Here is a 21030-nt window from a genome sequence, read left to right as displayed (position 1 = left end):
GAATTCTTCTCTCAAATCTAGGAGTCTTCTAGAGGAGTCTTGAGGGTGTTCTAGGTATAATATCACATTGCCAGCAGGGATAGTTTGACTTCCTCTCTTCCAATCCAGATGTACTTTATTTCTCTTGCCTGATTGCTATATAAATGGGGCCTATTTAATACCTTATTTAATGTGATGTAACATTAAGATATTTTGAAATAAAGTCACTCCATCCCTACAACCTGTATACATCTATATTCATTTTTGCGTATTACTTTCCATGTGCATAAAGTTGTAATGTGCCATATAGACTATCTTCTTATTTAAATTTTTATAGATTATATATTTTTAAAAAATTAATTTTCTGGCCAGGCGAGGTGGCTCACGCAAACCTACAGAATGGGAGGAAATATTTGCAAACTATACCTCCTATAAAGGACTAATATCGAGAATCTACAAGGAACTCAAACAAATCAGCAGGAAAAAAAACAAGTAACCCCAATAAAAAGTGGGCAAATGACATAAACAGATATTTCTCAAAAAAAGACACACAAATGGCCAGCCGGACGCGCTGGCTCACGCCTGTAATCCCAGCACTTTAGGAGGCTGAGGCGGGTGGATCACCTGAGATCAGGAGTTCAAGACCAGCCTGGCCAACATGGTGAAACCCTGTCTCTGCAAAAATACAAAAATTAGCCAGGCATGGTGGCAGATGCCTGTAATCCCAGCTACTTGGGAGGCTGAGGCAGGAGAACCGCTTGAACCTGGGAGGCGGAGGTTGCAGTGAGCCGAGATCACACCACTGCACTCCAGCCTGGGCGACAAGAGTGAGACTGTCTCAAAAAAAAAAAAAAAAAAGATACACAAATGGCCAACAAATATATACAAAAAATGCTCAAAATCAGTAATCCATCAGAGGGACATGCAAATGAAAACCACAATGAGATAGTATCTTACCCCAGCCAGAATGGCTATTATTAAAAAGTCAAAGAACAGGGGCTGGGTGCGGTGGCTCAAGCCTGTAATCCCAGCACTTTGGGAGGCCGAGATGGGTGGATCACGAGGTCGGGAGATCGAGACCATCCTGGCTAACACGGTGAAACCCCGTCTCTACTAAAAAAATACAAAAAACTAGCCGGGCGGCATGGCGGGCACCTGTAGTCCCAGCTACTCGGGAGGCTGAGGCAGGAGAATGGCGTAAACCCAGGAGGCGGAGCTTGCAGTGAGCTGAGATCCGGCCACTGCACTCCAGCCTGGGCAGCAGAGCGAGACTCCGTCTCAAAAAAAAAAAAAAAAGTCAAAGAACAATAGATGTTGGTGTAGATGTGGTACAAAGGGAATGTTTATACGCCACCGATGGGAATAAAATTAGTACGACATCTGTAGAAAACAGTATGGAGCTTTCCCAGAGAACTAAAGGCAGATCTATCATTCGATCCAGCAGTCCTACTACTGAGTAATCACCCAAAAGAAAAGAAATAATTACATAAAAAAGGGGCCGGGCATGGTGGCACACACCTGTAATCCCAGCACTTTGGGAGGCTGAGACGGGCAGATCACTTGAGGTCAGGAGTTCGAGACCAGCCTGACCAACATGGTGAAACCCCATCTCTACTAAAAATACAAAATTAGCTGGGCGTGGTGGCACATGCCTATAATATCAGCTATTTGGGAGGCTGAGGCAGGAGAATCGCTTGAACCCAGGAGGCACAGGTTGCAGTGAGCCGAGATTGTGCCACTGCACTGCACTGCAGCCTGGACAGTAAGAGCAAAACTCCATCTCAAAAAAAAAAAAAAAAAAAATACCTGCACATGCACATTTCTCGCAGCACAATTCACAATTACAAAGAAAAGGAATCAAGCTAAGTGCCAGTCGACCAATAAGTAGATATCGAAAATGTGGTCCATATACACCATGGGATTCTTTCCTTCTTTCTTTTTTGAGACAGAGTCTCGCTCTGTCGCCCAGGCTGGAGTACAGTGGTATGATCTCAGCTCGCTGCAAGCTCCACCACCCGGGTTCACGCCATTCTCCTGCCTCAGCCTCCCGAGTAGCTGGGACTACAGGCGCCCACCACCATGCCCGACTAATTTTTTTTGTATTTTTAGCAGAGACGGGGTTTCACTGTGTTAGCCAGGATGGTCTCGATCTCCTGACCTCGTGATCCGCCCGCCTCGGCCTCCCAAAGTGCTGGGATTACAGGCGTGAGCCATTGTGCCCGGCCTTACACCATGGAATTCTACTCAGTCATAGAAAAGAATGAAATAATGTCTTTTGCAGCAACTTAGATGGAAGTGGAGGCCATTATCCTCAGTGAAGTAACTCCAGATCAGAAACCCAAATACCACATATTCTCGCTTCTAAGTGAGAGCTGAACTACGGGTACACAAAAGCAGGCAGGGTGGGATAACGGACATTGGACTCTCAGAGGGCAGGAGGGGGTGAAGGATGAAAACTTACCTACTGGGCACAATGGACATTATTTGGGTGACAGGTACAATAAAAACCCAGACTTCACCAGCCAACAATTCATCCACATAACCAAAAACCAACCCTGAAGCTATTGAAATCAAGTTTTTTTTTTTAAAGAAACATTTTAAAAAAACAAAAAATGTGAAAGCACCTAGCATGCTGCCCAGGGCCCAAGCTTTTCTTTATTCTTATCTTTAGAGAGGATCTCGCTCTGTCATACAGGCTGGAGTACAGTAGTGCGATCACAGCTCACTGTAACCTCGAACTCCCAGGCTCCGGTGATCTTCCTGCCTCAGCCTCCCAAGTAGCTGGGGCTACAGGCATGCGCCATCATGAGCAGCTCAGTTTTTATTTTTTTGTAGAGGCAGAGTCTCACTATGATGCCCAGGCTTTGAGCTTCTCTTTTTTGTTTTGTTTTTGGTTTGGGTTATTTTGTTTTGTTTTGTTTTTTGAGATGGAGTCTCATTCTGTCCTTCAGACTGGAGTGCAGTGGTTTGGTTTGGTTTGCTTTGGTTTGGTTTGGTTTTTTGAGACGGAGTCTCATTCTACCTTCAGACTGGAGTGCAGTGGTTTGGTTTGGTTTGGTTTGGTTTTTTGAGACGGAGTCTCATTCTGTCCCCCATGCTGGAGTGCAGTGGTGCGATCTCGGCTCACTGCAACCGCAGCCTCCCAGGTTCCAGAGATTCTCCTGCCTCAGCCTCCTGGGTAGCTGGGATTACAGGCACGCATCACCACGCCCAGATAATTTTTGTATTTTTAGTAGAGACGGGGTTTCACCATGTTGGCCAGGCTGGTCTTGAACTCCTAACCTCAGGTGATCCACCCGCCTCAGCCTCCCAAAGTACTGGGATTCGAGGCATGAGCCACCACACCCAGCCTGGGTCTTTTTTTTGTGTTTGTTTGTTTTGAGATGGAGTCTTGCTCTGTCCCCCAGGCTGGAGTCCTGTGGTGTGATCCCAGCTCACTACAACCTCCACCTCCCAGGTTCAAAAGATTCTCGTACCTCAGACTCCTGAGCAGCTGGGACTACAGGCGCAAGCTACCACACCTAGCTAATTTTTTGTATTTTTGGTAGAGATTGGGTTTTGCCATGATGGCCAGACTGGTCTCGAACCCTGACCTCAAGTGATCCTCCCATCTCGGCCTCCCAAAGGGCTGGGATTACACGCATGATCCACCGTGCCCAGCCTGAGCTTTTCTTTTTTAATGGACCTGTACTCCTGATACCAAATTCCCAGAGCAAACCACAGACGGAGCAAGCTGCTGACCAGGGTCAGGGCTCCCCAGAGAGCTGGGTTCCTCGACAGGATAACGGCATCTTGTTCTCATCAGGAACCAGACCACGCCTGAGATTCCATGGATAATCACAAACAGACCACGGGCCATCCATCGCTGAGACCCAGGGAACTGCATATGAACCCCACATACACACACATGCACGTGCAGGCGCACACCCACACACATCCACACACCCACACATATCCACACACACCTACACACCCACACACCCACACACATCCACACACCCACACACATCCACACACACCCACACACCCACATACACACAAGCAGGACATGGGAGATGAAAGAGACCAGACCACAAAGGGGGGAAAAAATCACTGGTTCCACGTCACAAAACTGAAGTGCAGTGCTGGAAATAGTCACCACTCAGATGATTTCCTCTGACTCAAATCAGAGTCAAGGGGCAAGCGGAACCAGCCAAGGACATCAGAACCGTCCGTCCCACCAATCCCCCGGAACCCCCTTCTGAAAGGGTCCATTTGACTTCAGCTCATTCCTCAAAGCACCTCTCGGGTCTCTCATTTCAGGAGCGTTTATCCGAGGGGAGGCCTGGCGATTTGTTCCGGAGTTAAAAAGGAATACTATTTTAGCAAATTGGGGGAATCTTGGAATAACTTGCCAAGTAGAAGGCTGGAGTTCCAAAAAGAGTCCTCGTCTCTGTTTAACTAAATGCCACCCATTCCTGGCTTATTGCTTTTTCTCTTTTAACCCTCCTCCTGGCTGTGGTTGCTTCGGTCTGAAAGTGACTCTGGTTTTTTCTAGGGTCTCCTGATGTGAAAGTGAAAATATTTCAAAATATCTGACGGGGCTAAGTCTGTCTTGATCCTCACAGAGGCCAAATGAGAAGCACCTTCATTGGCCACCAACTTAGGTCGCTCCGAGAACATTCCAAGAAGTCACCCAGCATGATGAGCCGAGTGAGATACAATTAAATCCATGTAAGCAAACCTTTATTGATCGACGGCAAGCATAGCAAGGAAGAAGCCGTGCTTCCTTCTCCTGGCTGCCTTCAGGGTAGACAACCAGGAACGCAATTAATCAACCAGAAAATGTAACACCTCAGAAGTCGGCAAGAACAAATTACGAACTGTGAAAAATGTCACAGGAAGAGAAATATTTAGTCAGTTTTTCCCCCACGGCTAAATTTGCGCTGAACATGAAGACCTAGTTTTCCATGCAAAGAAGGCTGGACTCTCATCTGGTGTCTTACAGACCCCAACACTCCAAGAGCAGTTAACCAGGATGCTCAGATGATCTTAACGTGTTTAAGGGAACTCAGCCTGTGCCTCACAAAATTCAAGAAGTGATTTGGTTTTTCAGAGCTAGCAATCCAAGGAGATTTTATGTTCAACTTGAGATTTTATGTTCAACTCAACTGGAAACAAACCGTCTACACCCAGTTGTCCAGAATGAACTACATAATTTCAGTAGACACGTTGCAAAGCTTTTTTTTTGGAGACAGAGCCTTGCTCTGTTGTCACCTAGGCTGGAGTGCAGTGGCACAATCTTAGCTTACTGTAGCCTCAATCTCCTGGGTTCAAGCGATCCTCCTGCCTCAGCCTCCCAAGTAACTGGAACTACAGATGCGTACCACCATGCCTGGCTAATTTTCTTTTTTTTTTTTTTTTTGGCAGAGAAAAAGTCTCGCTATATTGCCCAGACTGATCTTTTTTCTTTTTTTTTTTTTTTTAATTATTGAGACAGTTTCATTCTTGTCACCCAGGCTGGAGTGCAGTGGTGCAATCTCGGCTCACTACAACCTCCGCCTCCTGGGTTCAAATGATTCTCCTGCTTCAGCCTCCCGAGTAGCTGGGATTACAGGCGCCCGCCACCACGCCCAGCTAATTTTTGTACTTTTAGTAGAGATGGGGTTTCACCATGTTGGCCAGGCTGGTCTCGAACTCCTGACCTCAAGTGATCTGTCTACCTTGGCCTCCCAAAGTGCTGGGATTACAGGCGTGAGCCACCGCGCCCAGCCCCTGTTGCGGAGCTTAAACCCAACGCTGAACAAGACAAGTAACCATTCTCCCACTAAACGACTTCGACACTCACCACAGGCATTCTGAATTTACATGCTCTTTCATTATGCCCTGTTTCATAACTTTAAAGTGCATTCCTGTTCTGAAAAGATAAAAAGGACCTAGCACAATTGTCTAGGGTGTTATTTATGAGAAAGGTCTGTACAACTATCTCCCTCTAAGGAAAACCATCTGAAGAGGGAAAGCTCCATGCCTACGAATGGCTGCTTAACGTGGCCAGACACAAATCCCACAGAGACCCTCATATGCCAGGTCACACTGCCCACGTCCCAGCTGTGGCCGCAAGCCTGGTGTGAATTTCAGAACCACCACCTATTGGCCGTGTGCTCACGGGCATATGACTACAAGGCAGGCCAGCCCCCAAATTGAGGCTTAGCCCAGAGGCTTCTAGGCTTTGTCTAGAAGGAATTCAAGGCTGAGCCGCTGGTGTTAGCAACTTTCATTGAAGCAGCAGCAGAGGGTCCTGCTCCTTGCAGAGTAGAACCACCCCTTTACCAGGGCACCCAGAGCAGCAACTCAGAGGCAGTGTTGCACTCCTATTTATACCTGCTTTTAATTATATGCAAACTAAGGGGTGATTTAGGCAGAAATTTCTAGAATGGGGGTAACTTCCGGGCTGTCCAGTCATTGTCATGGAAAAGGGCGTCCATGTGTTGCCATGGTAATGGTAAACTGACATGGCACACTGGTGGGCATGTCTTATGGGAAGGTGCTTCTGCCCTGGACCTATTTCAGCTAGTCCTCAATTTGGTCCGCTATCCAGGCCCCGCCTCCAGACTCAAGTTCTGTCTCCTAACTCATTACCAAACTTCCATGTGCCTCAGTTTCCTCACCTCTAAAGTGAGGCTAGGACTACTTACTTTTCAGCTTGTTAGTTCACACGCAGACCCCAAGGAGAACGCAGAGCACACTGTCCAGGCTCTCAAACAGTTGGAGATCGGCCGGGCGCGGTGGCTCACGCCGCAAAAGAGTTGGGGATCAGTGGGACTCATTCTCCCACCCCTGCTGTGCAAAGAAGGACCGACTACATACAAATCCATCTCCCTAGCTGGGCGTAGTGGCTCACGCCTGGAATCCCAGCACTCTGGGAGGCCGAGGTGGGCAGATCACGAGGTCAGGAGATGGAGACCATCCTGGCTAACACCATGAAATCCCGTCTCTACTAAAAATGCAAAAAATTAGCCGGGCGTGCTGGCGGGTGGGCGCCTGTAGTCCTAGCTATTCAGAAGGCTGAGGCAGGAGAATGGCGTGAACCCGGGAGACGGAGCTTGCAGTGATCGGAGATCGCACCACTGCACTGCAGCCCAGGTCACAGAGCTAGACTCTGTCTCAGAAAAAAAAAAAAAAAAAAAATTCCATCTCCCCAAGGACTGGGGCAAATGGGAATAGGGTCGCCTCACAGAGTAACCCACCTTGGAGGGAAGCACGCCCATTTGCACATAACACAGCGTCACTTTAAACTTCGCAGAAGCTTCCAGGAGCTTTCCTCCTTTCCTATCTAGCCAAGGAAGGAAAGTTAACCGCGCACGTGCCGTCCTGAGATAAGAAACTGCACACACAGAGACACTCCCCAGACTCTGAAGAGCTGAAAATGCAATTTCAAATCTCCTTTTGGTGCAAAACACCGGCAGTAAGTGGCCGGTTCTTGAAAGACAGGTCCACCTCCGGCCTGGACTGGAATTCCTCAGGAGCTGGGAGGTGAAATTTCGGGTCTGAAGATAATTAACTGTGCCCAGTCATGAATATCATCTGACTCTCCTTGACAGCCTTGGCCAGAGAGATGCTTTTGGCTTTTGGCTGAGAGTGAGGTTCCCAGACAAGCCCTGCTGTTCCTGCAGATGCCGGAAGGTCTGGGTGCTCCTTCTTGCTGTGCTGCCGGGGGCCACCGAAACAGCCGGACTTAACAGAGCACCAGGCTGAGCCAGCAGCAGTCAGGCCTCAGAAACGGCTGGAGGCAGGGGAGCTCTTCCACTGAGCAACCGCAGTACCCTCTGTTAGGAGCAGACCTTGATGCAAGAAAACGGATTTCACCCTGAAGGCTCCTCCCTCTGGGTAAATCCAACAGGACTTGGGGCATGAATACTAAGGCAGTCAGTCCAGATGCTCCTACAAAATTGTCTTAGGAATCTCAGGTTTCCCCCCAAAATTTTGTATTATTTTGTTGGTGGTGGTGTCTTTTTTTTTCTTTTTTTTTTTTTTTTTTTTGAGACAGAGTCTTGCTCTGTTGCCTGGGCTTGAGTGCAGTGGTGCGATCTCAGCTCACTGCAACCTCCGCCTCCTGGGTTCACGCCATTCTCCTGTCTCAGCCTCCTGAGTAGCTGGGATTACAGGCGCCCACACCACCACACCTGGCTAATTTTTGTATTTTTAGTAGAGACGGGGTTTCACTATGTTGGCCAGGCTGGTCTCGAACTCCTGACCTCAGGTGATCCGCCCGCCTCAGCCTCCCTAAGTGCTGGGATTACAGGCATGAGCCACCATGCCCGGCCTGTATTGTATTATTTTGTATTATGAAATACTTTACGCATGCACAGAAAGGGCTATAAAACTTCTATGAACACTTGAACAAAATTATATATCAAACACGTGTAACCACCATCCAGGCCAAGAATTAAAGACAGCCAGACTAGGCGCAGTGGCTCACACCAGTAATCCCAGCACTTTGGGAGGCCGAGGCAGGAGGACTGTTTGAGCCCAGGAGTTCAAGACCAGTCTCAGCAACATCGTGAGTCCCTGTCTCTATAAAATAAAAAATAAAGACAGCGGCACCCCGGAAACACTCCGTCTACTGCACCCGTGACAGATCTGGGTGCCTTCCTCCCACCAGAGGGAACTACCAGCCTAATTCGTATAGCATCTTCCTCACTTTTCATTCAGTCTTATCCCCCATGTGAGCACCCCACACAACAGAGTCTATTTCTGCGTACTCTTGCGCTTCACGTAAACTGTCACCCAGGCTAGAGTCCGGTGGCGCCATCTCGGCTCACTGCAACCTCTGCCTCCTGGGTTTAATGGATCCTCCTGCCTCAGCCTCCTGAGTGGCTGGGATTACAGGCACCTGCCACTACGCCCAGTTAATGTTTGTAGTTCCTGGTAGAGACGGGGTTTCACCATGGTGCCCAGGCTGATCTCAAACTCCTGAGCTCCGGTGATCTGCCCGCCTTAAGCACCCAAAGTGCTGGGATTACAGGCGTGAGCCACCACGCCCAACCTGACAATTTCTTTTATAATACAATATTTTATTTTTATTTTTTGACATGGCATCTCTGTCACCCAGGCTGCAGTGCAGTGATGCAATCGTAGCTTACTGCAACCTTGAACTCCTGGGCTCAAGTGGTCCTCCCATGTGAGGTGCCCAACTAGGTGGAAGTAGCAGAACATGCCATTGTACCTAGTTAATTTTTTTAATTTTGGTAGAGACGAGGTCTTGCTATGTCACCCACGCTGCTCTCAAACCCCTGGCCTCAAGCGATCCTCCCGCCTTGGCCTCCCAAAGCACCAGGATTACAGGCATGAGCCACTGCGCCCAACTCAGGACAAGTCGTTTTTTTGTTTGTTTTTTGTTTTTGAGACAGAGTCTTGTTCTGTCACCCAGGCTGGAGTGCAGTGGCGCGATCTCAGCTCACTGCAACCTCCAGCAATTCTCCTGCCTCAGCCTCCTGAGTAGGTGGGATTACAGGCACATGCCACCGTGCCTGGGTAATTTTTGTTTTTTTGTGGTTTTTTTTTGAGACGGAGTCTTGCTCTGTCGCCCAGGCTGGAGTACAGTGGCATGATCTCGGCTCACTGCAAGCTCCGCCTCCCAGGTTTACGCCATTCTCCTGCCTCAGCCTCCCGAGTAGCTGGGACTACAGGTGCCCACCACCTCGCCTGGCTAGTTTTTTGTATTTTTTAGTAGAGACAGGGTTTCACCGTGTTAGCCAGGATGGTCTCAATCTCCTGACCTCGTGATCCGCCTGTCTCGACCTCCCAAAGTGCTGGGATTACAGGCTTGAGCCACCGTGCCTGGCCTATTTTTGTATTTTTTTTAGTAGAGATGGGGTTTCACCCTGTTGGCCAGGCTGGTCTCCAACTCTTGACCTTGTGATCCACCCGCCTCAGCCTCCCAAAGTGCTGGGATTACAGGCGTGAGTCACCGCGCCCAGCCTCTGGGACAAGTTTTAATATTGATTCCATCTAATGCATCGTTTTCTGGAACACATGAGGCAAGAATATCTTTAACTGAAATTGTTTTTAACTGAAATTTTATCATATTAGCACTTTCGAAACACAAATTTTATATTCCTTAATGCGCTGTTATACAGACATTAGGTAGAAAATTATGAAAACTGGCCAGGTGCGGTGGCTCAAGCCTGTAATCCCAGCACTTTGGGAGGCCGAGGCGGGCGGATCACAAGGTCAGGAGATCGAGACCACAGTGAAACCCCGTCTCTACTAAAAATACAAAAAATTAGCCGGGCGCGGTGGCGGGCGCCTGTAGTCCTAGCTACTCAGGAGGCTGAGGCAGGAGAATGGCGTGAACCCAGGAGGCGGAGCTTGCAGTGAGCCGAGATCGCGCCACTGCACTCCAGCCTGGGCAACAGCGTGAGACTCCGTCTCAAAAAAAAAAAAAAAAAAAAAAAAAAAAAAAAAGAAAATTATGAAAACTACTCAGCAGTGTAGAAAAATGTCAAGGGAAAGAAACTAACTATAAAGACACATATTCACTCTGATGATAACTACACAAAAAGCAATGCACAGGAAAAAAGGAAATATACTAAAACGCAACGGCTGTTAAAGGGGTGGAATTACAGGTGATTTGTCTATAAAATTTTTGCACTTGCTGTTACATCACTTTGTATAACAAAATTTTCTGAAAGCGCCAATTCATACAGCAATAGCACGTTACTGGATCTGATTACAACTCGCTCATCAGGCTCCTAGAGGACATCAGCACAAATCAGGTTTTGGAAGATTCCTGGAAAATAACGTAATTGGGCTTCTTGAGAGATATTACCTAACCTGACCTTCTCCAGCCCCTACAACACTTCCTGGGGTGAATCAAACTTTGCATAATTTCACTTTAAATTTCCATAACACACAAACTTCAATGCTTATAGGGAGCTAAAAAGACCCCCATTGACCCCCTGCGACACACCACAGAAACAGCAACACGCCTCCTACAACGCAGTCAACAAAACAGCAGGAAAGGGAGACCAGATTCTCCGGGAGCTAAACACACGGCCCTCCTCAGTCCTCCCAAAACGGATCCTACCCGATATTTTAATGCCAATATTTTCCCAAAAACACTTCTCACAAAGCACTTCTGCCCGTTACGTCCAGTTATGTGATGTTCTTGGTGATTCTATAGTAGAAATACGCAGAGCGTGGGGGCGCTCCAGTTTCTCAGAGGGTGACAATGGGCCAGGTACAGTGGCTCATGCCTGTCATCCCAGCACTTTGGGAAGCTGAAGCCGGGTGCGGGTGGGGGGGATCACTGAGGTCCCAAGTGCGAGACCGGCCTGACCAACATGGTGAAACCCCATCTCTACCAAAAATACAAAAATTAGCCAGGTGTGGTGGTGGACACGTGTAATCCCAGCTACTAAGGAGGTTGAGGCAGGAGACTCGCTTGAACCCGGGAGGCAGAGGGTACAGTGAGCCAAGATTGCACCATTGCACTCCAGCCTGGGCAACGAGCAAAAACTCTGTCTCCAAAAAAAAAAAAGGTGACAGTGACAATGCTGGTGACCAACAGCCAGGCTCTCCATGTGTTCTCGGGCTCTGTGCCTCCTACCTGCAGCCTCCGAGCTTCTAATACCACATGGCTCCTCTCAGACACAGCAGGTCCTGCGAAGCCACCCGCGTCCAGCCAGCGCCACCATCACCCCCGGTCTCTTCCCACCACCCAAGCAAACAGGATGGGCAAACATCTCTTTTTGTGAAGCATTTTTCTCAGGAAAGACAAAATAATACCAAAACAGAATTCCCCTACACGGAACACATCACTTTCTTGCTAACCACAAATTCTGGCAAAATCTGTTCTACATAACAGTGATTCAGTTAGTTCCTCTTTCTTCAAATGGACACGTTTTACCTTGCAAATTGTGTATGTGTGAGTGTGTGTGTGTGTGTGAGACAGAAAGAGTGAGACAGAGAGAGAGAGAGGATGAACAAGTTTAAAGACTGGTAACAAAAGGTAACAAAACATCTTTGCGGTGTTGTCAAGTCTTATGATATAAGAAATGTGATATCTTATAAAAATGTATAAAAATGTAATTCTATTCAAATATCTGAGACTCTGCTACACAGCAGATAGTATTGTGGATACTATGGTTAAAGAAAAAAAGGTTTCTGTTTTCTGGAGAAAATCAAAATTTTAAAAAAAAGTAACAAACTATATAAATAAAATAAACTTATTAAAAAAAAAAATAAGTTTGCTCATCAGGAGTTTACTACCAAAATGTGTGTCATGGCCGGTCACGGTCGTTCACACCTGTAACGCAGCACTTTGGGAGGCCGCGGCGGGCAGATCACCTGAGGTCAGGAGTTCAACCAGCCTGGTCAACGTGATAAAACCCAGACTCTGCTAAAAATACAAATATTAGCTGGGCATGGTAGCACACACCTGTAATCCCAACTACTGGGGAGACTGAGGCAGAAGTCACTTGAACCTGGGAGACGGAGGTTGCACTGAGGCTAGATGGCACCACTGCACTCCAGCCTGGGCAACAGAGTGTAAGACTCTGTCTCAAAAAAAAAAAAAAAAAAAAAAAAGTGTGTCATGGAAGGGAGCGAAATGGGGCAGAAGGTTTTGTCCCTAATGCAAACAATACTGTGAGGCATAATTTAATCACCATAAAATGCACAAATCTTTTTTTTTTTTTTTTTGAGATGGAGTCTTGCTCTGTCGACCAGACTGCAGTGGCACGATCTCGGCTCAGTACAACTTCTACCTTCCAGCTTAATGCAACTCTCCCGCCTCAGCCTCCCGAGTAGCTGGGATTACAGGCGCTCACCATCATGCCCAGCTAATTATTGGATTTTTGTACAGATGGGGTTTCACCATGTTGGCCAGGCTGGTCTTGAACTCCTGACCTCAGGTGATCCGCCTGCCTCGGCCTCCCAAAGTGCTGGGATTACAGGCGTGAACCACCAGGCTCAGCCCCAAATCTGTTTTTTAAATAGGGACGGGGTCTCGCTCTATTGCCCAGGCTGGCCTCAAACTCCTGGCCTCAAGTGATCCTCCTGCCTTAACCTCCCAAAGTGTTAAGATGACAGACGTGAGCTGCCACACCCTGCTCAAAATGTATAAGTAGGCCAGGTGGGGTAGCTCACACCTGTAATCCCAGCACTTTCAGAGGCCAAGGCAGGTGGATTACATGAGGTCAGGAGTCAGCGACCATCCTTCCTGGCCAACAGGGCGAAACATCGTCTCTGCTAAAAACACAAAAATTAGCCAAGTGTGGTGGCACATGCCTGTAATCCCAGCTACTGGGGAGGCTGAGGCACAAGAATCGCTAGAGCTGGCCGGCACGGTGGCTCATGCCTGGAATTCCAGCACTTTGGGAGGCAGAGTTGGGCAGATCACCTGAGGTCAGGAATTTGAGACCAGCCTGACCAAGATGGAGAAACCCTGTCTCTACTAAAAAATGCAAAATTAGCCGGGCATGGTGGCACATGCCTGTAATTCCAGCTACTTTGGGAGGCTGAGGCAACAGAATTGCTTGAACCTGGGAGGAAGAGGTTGCGGCGAGCCGAGATCGCGCCATTGCACTCCAACCTGGGCAACAAGAGCGAGACTCTGTCTCACACAAAAAAAAAAAGTATAAACCTTAAGTGACAGCGCAATGAATTTTGACCAACGTATTCACGCACAGAACAAACCTGACATGAGCGAGCAGCTGCAGGTAAGGGCTGGTGGGAACCCAGGGTGCATGGAATCGCCCAGGCAAGAGGGGAAGGCTGGGGGAGGGGTGAAGGAGCCCCGAGGGTCAGCAAAGGCCCTGGACCTGCCTCAATGACACTCAAGAAGTCATCGCCAGGTCAACGAAGACAAACAGCACGGAGCTTCGGAACCGAATGGAATGTATGGAATGCCATGGGATGAGCCGCAAGTGAAGCGTGACTCGCCCTCGTTCTAAAGAGTCAGTGTAGGGCCGCAGGACTGTATACGGCAGAGCCAGGATACACCGAGGTCATCTGTACATATTTCTATCCGTGTATTAATCAATCCCGAGAAATCAGGTCGGACGACCAAGCACACCTACCACACTCACTGCTGTTCTCACTCGATGTCACAATCATTGAGCTTCATAGCCTAAGAACAGGCCCTGAAAAACCCTTGTCCTGCATAGTCAGAGAACAGAATGTTCCGGTCAATCAGCTATTTTGACAGGAAGAGTTTCAATATAAAATCCAGCCAGGCTCCGTGTCTCATGCCTGTAATCCCAGCACTTTGGGAGGCCCAGGTGGGAGGATTGCTTGAGGCCAGGAGTTCCATACCAGCCTGGGCAACACAGCCAGACTGTCTCTGCAAAAAATTTTAAAAATTGGCCAGGCGTGACCAGGCGTGGTGGCTCACGCCTGTAATCCCAGCACGCTGGGAGGCCGAGGCGGGCGGATCACGAGGTCAGGAGATCAACACCATCCTGGCTAACACGGTGAAACCCCGTCTCTACTAAAAAATACAAAATTATCCGGGCGTGGTGGCGGGTGCCTGTAGTCCCAGCAACTAGGGAGGCTGAGGCAGGAAGGCAGGAGAATGGCGTGAACCCGGGAGGTAGAGCTTGCAGTGAGCCGAGATCGCGCCACTGCACTCCAGCCTGGGTGACAGAGCAAGACTCCATCTGAAAAAAAAAAAATTGGCCAGGCGTGATCATGCATGCCTGTAGCTCCAGCTACCCAGGAGGCTGAGGCAGGAGGAACACTTTAGTCCCAGAGTTTGAGGTTGCAGTGATGCCATGACATCCAGCCTGAGCAACAGAGTAAGACCCTGTCTCAAAAAAAAAAAAAAAAAAGATGAGGCCGGGCGCGGCGGCTCACGCCCGCAATCCCAGCACTTTGGGAGGCCAAGGTGGGCGGATCACCTGAGGCCAGGAGGTCAAGACCAGCCTGGCCAAGATGGCGAAACCACATCTCTACCAAAAATACAAAATACCAAATATACAAAAATACCAAAAATACAAAAATGTGCCAGGTGTGGTGGCACATGCCTGTAATCCCAGCTACTTGGGAGGCTGAGGCAAGAGAATCACTTGAACCTGGCAGGCGGAGGTTGCAGTGAACCGAGATCGCGCCATGGCACACCAGCCTAGGCAGAAGAGTGAAACTCTGTCTCAAAAAAATAAATAAATAAAAATAAAAGAAAAGAAATAAAAGAAAAGAAAAAAGAATATACTACACTGGGGAAACATGAGCACGTTTATACAAGGAAGTATATATTTCCTGAGTACACATATGAATAAAATGTGAAAACAGAACTAAAAGGATCCATCCCAAACCGAGAACAACGGTCACCTCTCAGGTACAGACAGGAGACAACTGCAGTTAGGGTGGGACTTTCACTTAATCTACAATGTTCTATTCTCTTTTAAAGAAAACACATTTATCCTTGCATGGCATAAGTGAAAGTTAAGTTTTTATAAAGGGGGTTGCCCTACAGAGCACTCGCAGCTTAAGCTTCAAATAATTCAAATAGAATGAGACTCTTAATGCGGAAAAGTACAACAAGCACATTTTTTTTCTGGCAACACCAAAGACGCAGGAGATTTCACAGTCCCCACATGAATACCACCAGTGGGCTCTGGCTGTGTGGTCAAAACCCTAAAAAAGAGGAAATTCAGTGTATACTTATAAGGCACAACAACCGCTCTTTCAAACCAACCTTAGTGAATGTGTAAGTCACACACATAGTCTCTGGACGATATTCAAAGACTTAACTGTTTTCTTTGCTGTTTTTGTTTTGTTTTTTTTTTTAATTTGAGATGGGATTTCGCTATGTTGCCCAGGCTGGTCTCTAGCACCTGGGCTCAGGCAATCCTCCCTCCTCAGCTTCCCCAAGTGCTGTGATTTCAGGCGTGAGCCACAGTGCTTGGTCTCAAGGCTGAGGTTTTCTCACTGCAGCCCACCCAATCAGGGTCCCCACCAACACACATTCCCTTGACATTGCCTGCTTTGGGCAAATTACTTACCTCTGGATTTTAGTTTTCTCAGTGTAAAAAGACTGCTAGGACAGGCCCACTGGCTCACGCCTGTTAATCCCAGCACTTTGGGAGGCCGAGGGGGGTAGGTCATAAGGTCAGGACATCGAGACCATCCTGGCTAACACGGTGAAACCCTGTCTCTACTAAAAATACAAAAGAGTAGCCAGGCGTGGTGGAGGGCGCCTGTAGTCCCAGCTACTCGGGAGGCTGAGGCAGGAGAATGGTGTGAACCCGGGAGGCAGAGCTTGCAGTGAGCAAGATCCAGCCACTGAACTCCAGCCTGGGCGACAGAGCAAGACTCCGCCTCAAAAAAAAAAAAAGAAAAAAAAGACCTCTGCTATACCACTTCACCTCCCTGCCAGGATGATGACCAAGTTTCAACCAGAAGGACAGGCTACGTCCTGAGAGTCTGTGAGCCCCACTTTCAGACTTGCCTAGTTACCAGAAAGGGCACTGTGAAGCGCTCCCTTATCCCAGCTACCCCAATCTGTGGATCCCATTAGCACTCGTGATAAAATCACCACTGCCCCCAGAAAAAGCCAGCTACCTACAGGAATTCCAGGCCACATCAAAGGGAGGGCAGTCTCCCAGAGACACAGCTCCCTCGGGCGTACACAGCTCAGACTATCTCTAAATCACACCATTATGGTAGCCTCTGGAGTCTACTTCCGTGAGTCCTGAAGAAAATACAGTCCCCTATACCTGCACAGGACCCCTGAACCACCACCCCTCCAGCAACACCAAATTGCTTTACAAACTGAGGTAGCAGCCGCATTCCGATCCAATCACAGCCTATGATCCAATCACAGCCTACCGTTCCTAAGTAACCGCTCCTTCCTAAGTGACTCCTCGGAAGGAGTCCCACCTGGGGCCCACGCTGGCCTCCAACATGTGACTTCATGGACACAATGTTCTAACCATTGAGAACTATCACATGCCCCCCCTTACACTGATACAACGGAAAGGAAAAAGTAAGACCCATTCTGGAAGGACCTTCTTTCTAGACACAGTCTTCACCTCGAGGATGCCCACCCAATGCAACAATCCCTCCCCTGCTCCCCACTGCCCTTTCTCCCTGACGAAGAAACTGTCTACCAACCCTCTAGAACTCATTTCAGTCATCACCTCCTCAGCGACACCTTGCCAGACCTCCCCGCAAGGGGATTCCTTGTGCCCCCACCAAGAAGAAACCGTAACTCACACCAACACCCAACTACATCTCTTCTCTGGCAGCGAAGGAACATCTAGAAATAACGGGCACCCTCCTGTATTCCTTCTAATGTTTAGTCTCATTAACCCAAATCCCTTAAAGAGAAATACAGGAGGCCGGGTGCAGTGGCTCACGCCTGTAATCCCAGCACTCTGGGAAGCCGAGGTGGTTGGATCACCCGAGGTCAGGAGTTTGAGACCAGCCTGGCCAACATGGCGAAACCCCATCTCTACTAAACATACAAAAATTAGCCGCACGTCGTGGTGGGTGCCTGTAATCCAAGCTACTCAGAAGGCTGAGGCAGGAGAATCGCTTGAACCCGGGAGGCGGAGGTTGCAATGAGATCGCACCATTGCACTCCAGCCTGAGTGACAGAGTGAGAATCTGTCTCAAAAAAAAAAAAAAAGACATAAAAAAGATATACAGACCAGGCACAGTGGCTCATGCCTGTGCTCCCGGCACTTTGGGAGGCCAAGGCAACAGGACTGCTTGAGGCCAGGAGCTCCAGACCAGCCTGGGCAACATAGCAAGATCCCATCTCTACAAAAATAAAAAAATTACCGGGCGTGACTGCACCAGCCCGTAGTCCCAGCACTTTGGGAGGCAAAGGCGGGAGGATCACTTGAAAGAGAGAGAAATAACAGCTACACATCTATAGATTCGGTTCACAGATGAGAAAACAGAGGTCCTGAGAGGTGAAATCACTGGCCCAAGACCACACAACTGACAAGAGTTTGGGAGAGAGGAGGTGGCTAGGAAAGGAGCCCAAGTCCGGGGAAGTGGCCCCCAGGGCCATGGCTCAGCGTGACCAGGCAGGGCAGAAGAGCAGAGCCCCAGGACCGGGGCGAGGAAGAAACTGTCCCCGAGGACGCCTCTGAGAGCCCAGGGAACGCGCCTCGGAACGTGGCCAGCTGTAACCTGGACAGGGCTCTCCCGGCGCAGGAGGGCAGGGGACCCCGAGGGACGGAGGCGCGAGAGAGCACGGGGACCCCCAAAGGACAGGCGCGCGGGAAGGCAGGGGGACCCCCGAGGGACTGGGGCGCGGGGCCGAACGTGGGGCGCGGGGGCAGGAAACGAGTCGGGGGCCGAGCGCGGCGGCTGAGCCCCGTCCGCCGAGGGTGGTCGGCCCGCGCACCCAGGGCAGGTGGGGGCTACCGTCACCCCACGCCCTACCTGCCGCCGGGGGATCCTCCTCCTCGTCAGCCTCCGCCTCAGCTGCCGCCCCAACTGCAGCCGCAGGCAGCGGGTCCATCGCGCGGCCAGTCATGTGAGCCCGCGCTCCCACGTGACTTCCTCCCGCGCCGCCCGGCCGCGCCGCCCTGCCGCGCCGCGTCCGCGCCCTGCCCACACCCCGCCTGGCCACGCCCCGTCCCCGGCGCGCCACGCCCACAGCCCGCCCCTGCTGGGCTCGCCACGCTCCTCGCCCGGCCTCGCCTCGCCTACAACTCGCCTAGCCACGCCCACATTCCCCTGCCCGTCCACGTGGACACGGAGCGGGCTGGCGGCGCATGTTACCTCCGCCTCAGGTTGGACCTCCGGGCTCGCAGGTGCACTGCCTCAGGCGCAAGCCGGCAACCACCGCACCCTCGTTCACTCCCATCTCTCCTCGCCCAGTCACGCCCTTGTTCGCTCATTCACCGGTCACACTGGGGTTCAATGACTCGCACTTCCTCATTCATCCACCCACCCACTCATTCGCTCACCCACGCAGTGCATCCTGCATTCATTCATTCACCCACTCACTCGCTCACTCACTGCATCCTGCATTCATTCATTCAGCCTCTCACTCACTCACGGCATCCTGCATTCATTCATTCACCCACTCACTCACTCACTGCATCCTGCATTCATTCATTCACCCACTCACTCACTCACTGCATCTTGCATTCACTCATTCACCCACTCACTCACTCACTGCATCCTGCATTCATTCATTCACCCACTCACTCACTCACTGCATCCTGCATTCATTCATTCACCCACTCACACTCACTGCATCCTGCATTCATTCATTCACGCACTCACTCACTCACTGCATCCTGCATTCATTCATCCACCCACCCCGTCACTCACTCACTGCATCCTGCATTCATTCATTCACCCACTCACACACTCACTGCATCCTGCATTCATTCATCCACTCACTCACTCACAGCATCCTGCATTCATTCACCCACTCACTCACTCACTGCATCCTGCATTCATTCATTCACCCACTCACTCACTGCATCCTGCATTCATTCATTCACCCACTCACTCACTCACTGCATCCCGCATTCATTTACACAACCACTCACTCACTCACTGCATCCTGCATTCATCCATTCACCCACTCACTCACTGCATCCCGCATTCATTCACACAACCACTCACTCACTCACTGCATCCTGCATTCATTAATTCACCCACTCACTCACTCACTGCATCCTGCATTCATCCACCCACCCCCTGGCCCACTCAGGTTTGCTGGCTGCCACCAGGAGGTCAGGAAGCCCTGTGCTGGGTGCTGAGAATACAAAGATGTTTCCTGTGCGTTCCTCAATCTGGAGGAGGCACAGATGGCCAGAGTGGAGCAAGTGTGCTGACTGTTCCAAAACGGGAGCACGGCTGTGGGCACACCGCAGAAGAGGGTGAAGGGTGAAGGGCAATCCCTTCCCTACATGGGTGAAGGGATCCCTGGATGGGTGGTACCGGAGTCAGGGCTGGAGGAATGAGGAGTTAAGCAGGAGGGCACGAAGGCTCTGAGACATCAGCTGCAGATGCTGTGGTCATTCCAGGCTAAAAGTGTGGGGGTTGGCATGGAGATTGATAGGCCTGCATCAGGAAGGGGCTTGTTTCCAAAGAAAGGGTCCTCGACCTTCTTTTTATTTTTTATTTTTTTATTTTATTTTTTTTTTTTTTTGAGACGGAGTCTCACTCTGTTGCCTGGAGTGGAGGGCAGTGACATGATCTTGGCTCACTGCAACCTCCGCCTCCCAGGTCAAGCGATTCTCCTGTCTCAGCCTCCCGTGTAGCTAGTATTACAGGCGTGTGCCACCATGCCCAGCTAATTTTTGTATTTTTAGTAGAGATGGGGTTTCACCATGTTGGCCAGGCTGGTCTCGAACTCCTGACCTCAAGTGATCCGCCCACCTCGGCCTCCCAAAGTGCTGGGATTACAGGCTTGAGCCACTACGCCCGGCCATCCTGGACCGTCTAACACTGATGTCACACAATGTCCAGGGAGTTGATTACAGTACGAATAGCCCAGAACCATGTCAGGTCCTAGGAAGCGTCCCCTTCTCACAAGGTAAGTAGTTCCTCTGGCTATAGCTGCTGGACCCTGCCTCGGTAACAGATGACGGCACCTAGAACACTGTGGGGTCCCAGCACCCCAGGACCTCCATGCGAGCAGGCACACCAGTGATGCTCTCTCCACCATAACTTGTGAGGCTGAGGTTGCAGTGAGCCAAGATGGAGATGTCCTTCTGAAGTGGATACATAACAGCTTTCCCAAGGCACAGTGGGACACGGCAGGATCCTGTGACCTCCCCACAATATCTGATAGCTGCTTCCTTCCTCCACCCTCGCTTCCTTCCAGCTGCTGTTGCCATCAAATAATGTACTCAGCACTTTCCCTGATGCCACGCACACATATATACTCTGCTCATTTCCTGATCATATTTTTATTAGAGGCAGGGTCTTGCTGTGTTGCCCAGGCTGGACTTTAGTGGCCCAATCATAGCTCCCTATGGCCTCAAACTCCTGACCTCAAGCAGTCCTCCCACCTCAGTCTCCCAAGTAGCTGGGAGTAAGGCAAACGCCACTATGCCCAGCTGTTTGCTACATATTTTTGGTCTCAAA

General features: G+C 49.8%; 1 protein-coding gene across 2 annotated transcripts in view; it reads right to left on the bottom strand.

Moving 5' to 3' along the window:
• Nucleotides 1–18516, bottom strand: part of LOC105483401 (sorting nexin 8) — a 54717-nt gene extending 36201 nt beyond the window's left edge. Inside the window, exon 1 of one of the 2 annotated variants that reach the window (XM_011744254.3) lies at nt 18361–18516. In XM_011744254.3, coding sequence (XP_011742556.1) covers nt 18361–18454 — 94 coding nt within the window. In that variant the 5' untranslated portion in view covers nt 18455–18516. Of the gene's footprint in view, nt 1–13659; nt 13834–18360 lie in introns of those variants that run through there. The other variant, XM_011744255.3, reaches the window with a different exon arrangement.
• Nucleotides 18517–21030: the final 2514 nt, after the last annotated feature.

The sequence above is a fragment of the Macaca nemestrina genome, chromosome 4 (assembly GCF_043159975.1).
Source record: "Macaca nemestrina isolate mMacNem1 chromosome 4, mMacNem.hap1, whole genome shotgun sequence".
In the NCBI taxonomy this organism is placed as follows: domain Eukaryota; kingdom Metazoa; phylum Chordata; class Mammalia; order Primates; family Cercopithecidae; genus Macaca; species Macaca nemestrina.
The sequence above is the reverse complement of the archived record's forward strand: the minus strand, read 5'-3'. Positions and strand labels throughout refer to the sequence as shown.